Source organism: Vanessa tameamea, chromosome 8 (assembly GCF_037043105.1).
Source record: "Vanessa tameamea isolate UH-Manoa-2023 chromosome 8, ilVanTame1 primary haplotype, whole genome shotgun sequence".
NCBI classification, from domain to species: domain Eukaryota; kingdom Metazoa; phylum Arthropoda; class Insecta; order Lepidoptera; family Nymphalidae; genus Vanessa; species Vanessa tameamea.
Genome location: NC_087316.1, coordinates 5,187,349 through 5,193,708, shown reverse-complemented (window position 1 = coordinate 5,193,708; position 6,360 = coordinate 5,187,349). Strand labels below are relative to the sequence as shown.

Below are 6,360 nucleotides of genomic sequence, written 5' to 3'. Positions count from 1 at the left end.
CCAGGTTAAATTATCATCGGCGTGCAATATTAGTGTCTCGTTTACGTCTCGACTCGTAAGTAAGGACAGCAGAAAAATATAAATTAGATTATATTTGTTAACTTTATTTTATTTTGAAATTAATTATTTGACGTGGTTGGGCGCACCTTTGTGAGTGATTAAACCTATATCATAAATATATTGTGCACGATAACTCGTGTACAGACACGTATAATATTTTTATTTTACATAAAAGGAGTACAAAAAAAAATACAAAATTAAATAAAAAATACATTTATTCAGCATGGTCCTAGTATTATTATTTATAACAATTTAATTTTTCTTAACCTTATTTTTATTAAACTTGTTTGATATACTCGCATTACTTGGCTTTGACCCACCAGATTTTTTATCATTCAATTGTCCAACCTGCTTCTTCTTTTTCTTATTTTTAAGTTTTTTCGATGCGGCTATCTCTATTTTGTCGGTTATCTTTGCTTCATTTTTATTGACAGCATTTGCTTCTGCTTTGTTTAAAGCTGGCTTGTTCTTCTTTTTGTTTTTGTTTTTATTTTTACCTGGACTTGATTTGATTTGATTTTCTGTAATGTCATTAGTTTTATTTATGACTTCTGTTTTCTTTTGATTTAACTCTATTTTGGATTGCAATGCAACTGATGGGGCCTTCACGGCTGTATTTTCTTTCACTTTTATTTGAGGTCCCTTTACATTGATTTTATTTTCATTTACTTCAACATTTGGTTGTTTTGTATTTTGAGTACCCTGTTCACTTTGACTTACTGGAGTTTTCTTATTTTTCTTCTTATTACGTTTTTTCTTTTCATTTTTAGTGTTTGCCTTTTCATCTGTTTTATCTGCATTTTGTTTTGTCTCTTTTGTGTTTTCTTTTACATCCTTATTTTTATTGGTTGCCTTTTCTCTGAAAGATATATTTTAGTATTGTTAATATGTAATTATCAGAATTATATAGTTTTCTTTTATATAAATATTATTGCAATCAATTATTTTATGAGTAATTTTTAATTATATACAATTGAAGACTTATATGGTCATCTCATTTTTATATACCGAAAGGAGAAATGTTAACTTAATATATATTTTTTTTATATATATATAATTAAATTATACCTATTAACAACTCCTGCAGGTTTGCTCTTCTTATTCTGTGGCTCCATTTTATTAGTCTCTGCTGGCCTTTTTACTGGTGCTTTTATTGCCTCAGTTTGTTCTTTTGGTGTTGCATCACCATTTTGTTGCACTTCTTCACCTTCCTTCACTTCCTCTTCTTCTTCTTCATCGTTGACAACTTCAGGCTGTCAAAAATATGTAACTCTCAAATTATATACAATATAAACAATAGTGTAGGGTTTGAATCTAGTTTGTTTTGCCTAAGATCAAAATGTACCTGGTCATGGACTTTACTTATTAATTTATTTAATTAGAATAACAAAATTTTTCACTCGTTTACTTTCTAACAATTCAATACTTTATGTCTGAGTACTAACTCTCACATCAAAATATAAAAATAAAAAAAAAAAAACAAGAATCAATGTGACACCAATTATGTCATACATAAAAAATAATTTTAATATATGTATTTATCATTATTAACATACTCACAATGACATTAGAGAATTTTTTTAATTTCGCTACATAAAATCCATCCATGTTGTGTGTGTGTGGGTAGAATCGTTTGGTTAACTTTAGGGATGGGTGGAATCTGTGATGCCTGTATTTCACAAAACCCTCGGTACCAAAGTCAAGACCGGTTGGGACTAATTTCACATTACGTCTTTTTAATGCGTAATTTACTACCCATTCATTTTCTTCTGATAATATAGAACAAGTTGAATATACAATGTAGCCACCAGTACTAGATTTGGCATTGCAACAATCTATGGCCGCTAGCAACAACTGTCTTTGTAAATTAAAACATCTTTGAATGTCCTTTGGATCCTTTGTTGTTTTAACACTAGGGTCCTTTGCAATGACACCAGTACCTGTGCAAGGAGCGTCAAGTAAAACCCTGTCAAAACCTTTGATTACATCAGGGAATTGTCGACCATCATAGTTACAGATAACTGCATTAACAACTCCCAATCTATGGAAGTTACCAACAACAGCCTTAGTCCTATCCTTGTTGGCATCATTGGCAAAAAGTGAACCTGTATTTTTCATAATGGCAGCAATGTGCGACGCTTTACCACCTGGTGCTGCACACATGTCTAAAATCCTCTCATTTTCTTGCGGCGCTAATGCCATAACAGGGAGGAAACTTGAAGCTCCTTGTAAAATATAATGACCAGCCAAATACTCAGGTGTAGCACCAATTGGAACTGTTGAACTGTATATCACCAGCCCTACTTTACTCCACTTTCCTACTGGATCCAAATTAACACCCCTGTTTATAAGAGCTTGAGCTAAGTCACGTCTTCTGGTCTTGAGACTGTTAGTTCTTATAGTCAATGGCCGAGCAACTTCACTCGCTTCAAGAAATTCTACCAACTCTTGAACTGGGAACATTTGCATCAAAACCTCCATTAGAAATTCATTATAACTGTAATACACACATAAATCTTTCAATAACAATTCTGTATATTCACAACGAGATTTGCCTTCCTGTTTCAATCGATTAAAATCTCCTAAAACTGTGACAACATCTTTTATTCTCTGATGGATATCTTGTAAACTAGTTGGGTTATCTAATTCCTCTTGACTTGGAAATGCAAATACATCCTGTTTAGCAATATTTAGTTGTAGTTCCTCATCAGCTAACTTTTTGTCCAACTTCTGCTTCTTTTTTAACTTAATGTTTGCTTTTTCTATAGGCAGCATATCATCATCATCACCCTCATCATCATCGTCTTTCTCACTTGAGTCTGAGTCATAAGTCATTTTGTTTGAAACATTTGTGTCATCTTCTTCATTATCTTCATCATTATCTTGCTCATCATCTGTGTCTACAAATAGGTCATCAAGTTTGCCAACCTAAAAATATCAACATTTTATTTAATAAAAAAAAAAAATTTAAAAATAAAAAATATAAACTGGAGAATTCTTGTTATATATCCAGCAACACAAAATTAACTTTATTCCCTAAAATATTAAAAGAAATTTTTGCAAAGCTTGGCATTAATAAACATAAATATTTTTATTACTCATATGATAATCAATGTTAGCTATTTATTCTGCTATGTAATATTAAAATTATTAAATTTAGATTTAATAATTCAATGCAATTTTTTATAACTGTATTTCAGTAATGTTACCTTATATGATTCTTTGCCTGATTTCTTTTCAACTTTAGGATCATCATCACCATCCTCAGACTCCTGACCTTGTTCATCCTCTTCTTCTGACATTTCTTCATCTTCAGACACATCATCGGGCTCACTCTCGCTGTGAGCTTTTGTTTCCTTGACATTTTTCTTATTTTTTGGTTTTAATTTCAACCATTCTTTGTTATCGTCCGTAAAACCTGTAAAAAATATTATTTATAGCCATCAATATAACAATGACTGGTTGAGAATGGATTTTAAATTTTATTTTACAGTAAACTTTTACAGTATCAAATTCTTATAATACTTTGTACATTGCAAAAATTTGTAAATAAGTAAACTTTAATCGAAATATCCAGTTTGTATCAAAAAAAAATTATATGTAACTGTCCACAAACAATTTAATATATAATCAAGATCAAGTTTTGTTAGAGTATTGTCAAGAGTTTTAAACCTGCTATTGGATAATGATTATTATATGAATGATTATAATATATTGATAATGGATACTTAAAGGAAACTCACAGAAACATTTCACATCCTTAATATAAATTAAGTTTTCTTTAATTCCTTAATGTAAACATCTTTAATGTTTTATTATATAAAATCAATATACCTTGAGCATTCTCATCTCCTGAAGATTGATCTGATTCTTCTGGTATTATTTTCTCTTGTTGTTTGGCAACATTTTTCTTAGCTTCTTTTAGAGCCTTCTTCTTTTCTACAATTTCCTTCTTCTTTTTAACTCTCCGAGCTGCCCTTTGTTTCTGTCTATGACTTAACTTTTTTTCTTCTTTATCATCGTCCACTAAAAAGCCAAAGAAAATGTTAACGAATATTCAAAAATTAAATTTATAACATCGTTAATAACAGCTGAAATACCAATTCTTCCATTTCATGATGTATAATTGTATATCTCACTTATTTCTTACTGTTGAGTAATTCTGATTATTATTTATACTGATATTATGTATTGTAAAAGAAATAAAGACGCCTCATAATGAGCCGAATATATTTATATATATTTAAAAAATTATAATGCACGTGTTTTACAACTCTTTAAGCGTAAGTCTATTTGGCTTATGAATAAGTTCTAATCGTTAATTTTATATAATATTATTTCTTCTTATAATTATAAGATATAATATACAACTAAAACTTATAACAAAATTAAGTACTTACAGAGTCCTTTTTTAAATACAGGATCGGGTTGTTTACGGGCCTTTCTTCCGGGTCCTTTCTTAACCTTCTTCGTTTCATCAAATTTAGCTTTACGACCCATTTAAATAATAGTTTTGTGTTATTAATATTATCAATAATTCCAATATATTAAAAATGACTTTAAATATAACCACTATAAACACGTGTGGATCTCAAAACTCGGGAACATTGACAGTTTAATCGTGTTTGACAGAAGGAATGACACTTTAATTACAAAATAACCTCAGATTCTTTGGCACAAATAAAAGTCAAACCAAAAAAAAACCTCAGATTCTAGCTGCTATATTTCGTTCTGCGTAAACACGTCGATATGTCGAGTATAGTAATGAGAAAAAATATATTTTGATTTTGATATCTAAGCACAATTTATGTTGGGATCATATAATTAGGTTAAAATAAAAATTGCAGCTTTATATGGTATTTAATTTCTCAAGGTAATCTAAAATCAATCAAGAAAGTAATATTCATATAAAGCTGCAATTGCATAAAACTCCATTGCAGCAATTTAATATTATAGTGCTAAATAAGTTTTTTAAATCTGGAAACACAGCATATTAATTGTAAATCTGACTTTTGTTCTGACTGACTCGTTTATTTACATCTTATTTCATGACATATTCTATTATAGGTTATATTTTTAAAAGTTCTTGTAGGTGTTTGATTTGAAAATTAATATAGTTTATTCAAACCAAAAATGCCTACTTGGAACCAAATTCAATCTCAATTGAGAAACCCAAATAACCCTGTTGTGTTTTTTGATGTTACTGTCGGAACTACGGTAAAAAATAATAATCATGTATTTCATTTTACAATGCACATATAGCTTTAAATATTATAATTATAAACTTTGTTTAGCGGCTGCTTATTTGAAAACTGGTGTCTCTTTCTGTTATCATTAATTTGATTTACGTAAGAAAAGAGCATTTATATAGCAGTTCTAAGATTCTCCACTAATAATTATTTCGAAGTTATTTCTTTTATGTTTATAAATGTGTTAATCTGTTTGTAGCTGTATACTTAGAAATTACTATAGTAAATAAAAACTTTGTTACAGGAAATAGGGCGAATGATTTTTGAGCTATTTGCTGATGTAGTGCCAAAAACCAGTGAAAATTTTAGGGAATTTTGCACCGGTGAATACCGTCGAGATGGTGTTCCTCTAGGATATAAAGGAGCTACATTTCACCGAGTAATTAAGGATTTCATGATACAAGGTGGAGATTTTGTTAATGTTAGTAAAACGTTATATTTTTATACTAATGATAACATTTATTACACAATATAAAAAAATCAATATAATAATATACTGTACTAGTAAAAGATCACAGAAAATTGTAGAAATTATTCAATATTTATTTTATTTTCATGCCAGATATATTCCAGATATTTTTATATATTTTAAAAAATATTAATTTTATTTTGTAATAAATATTTCAGGGTGATGGAACAGGAGTAATGAGTATTTATGGAGGAAGTACTTTTGCAGATGAAAACTTTGTGCTTAAACATGATTCACCAGGACTCTTGTCTATGGCTAACAGTGGCAAAGATACAAATGGATGCCAATTCTTCATCACATGTGCAAAGTGTAACTTCTTAGATAATAAGCATGTTGTTTTTGGAAGAGTAATAGATGGTTTACTAGTTATGAGGAAAATTGAAAATGTACCTACTGGGCCAAACAACAAACCAAAAATACCAGTAACAATATCTCAGTGCGGACAAATGTGAAAATAATGTGTTAATACAATTAAATATATCATTAAGAATAATATAACAAGCCAAGTAATAAGATTTTTACTTTCATAAAATACATCTTTTCTTTTTAGCTATAATGGTAATAATTTTCATTCATTAAACT

General features: G+C 29.2%; 2 protein-coding genes across 2 annotated transcripts; one reads left to right on the top strand and one right to left on the bottom strand.

Moving 5' to 3' along the window:
• Positions 1-257: 257 nt before the first annotated feature.
• LOC113399888 (uncharacterized) lies at positions 258-4,694 on the bottom strand. Its single transcript, XM_026639152.2, has 6 exons — positions 4,461-4,694; positions 3,895-4,086; positions 3,270-3,478; positions 1,621-2,988; positions 1,129-1,313; positions 258-919 (listed from the first exon to the last, which is right to left on the bottom strand). The coding sequence occupies exons 1-6, from the start codon at positions 4,558-4,560 to the stop codon at positions 313-315; spliced, it is 2,661 nt and encodes an 886-aa protein (XP_026494937.2). The 5' UTR covers positions 4,561-4,694; the 3' UTR covers positions 258-312.
• A 395-nt stretch (positions 4,695-5,089) lies between these two features.
• On the top strand, positions 5,090-6,312 carry LOC113399921 (peptidyl-prolyl cis-trans isomerase H). Its single transcript, XM_026639198.2, has 3 exons — positions 5,090-5,277; positions 5,554-5,730; positions 5,937-6,312. Exons 1-3 carry the CDS (start codon positions 5,194-5,196, stop codon positions 6,228-6,230), a joined length of 555 nt encoding a protein of 184 aa, XP_026494983.1. The 5' UTR covers positions 5,090-5,193; the 3' UTR covers positions 6,231-6,312.
• Positions 6,313-6,360: the final 48 nt, after the last annotated feature.

Bases quoted from the DNA above. Each gene is read 5' to 3' on its own strand.
- LOC113399888 (XM_026639152.2), bottom strand. From the start codon at position 4,560: ATGGGTCGTAAAGCTAAATTTGATGAAACGAAGAAGGTTAAGAAAGGA. The intron at 4,087-4,460 runs GTAAGTACTTAA...TTGGCTTTTTAG, and splicing joins TGTATTTAAAAAAGGACTCT to TGGACGATGATAAAGAAGAA. The intron at 920-1,128 runs GTATAATTTAAT...TATATCTTTCAG, and splicing joins CCTGCAGGAGTTGTTAATAG to AGAAAAGGCAACCAATAAAA.
- LOC113399921 (XM_026639198.2), top strand. From the start codon at position 5,194: ATGCCTACTTGGAACCAAATTCAATCTCAATTGAGAAACCCAAATAAC. The intron at 5,278-5,553 runs GTAAAAAATAAT...ACTTTGTTACAG, and splicing joins ATGTTACTGTCGGAACTACG to GAAATAGGGCGAATGATTTT. The intron at 5,731-5,936 runs GTTAGTAAAACG...TAAATATTTCAG, and splicing joins AAGGTGGAGATTTTGTTAAT to GGTGATGGAACAGGAGTAAT.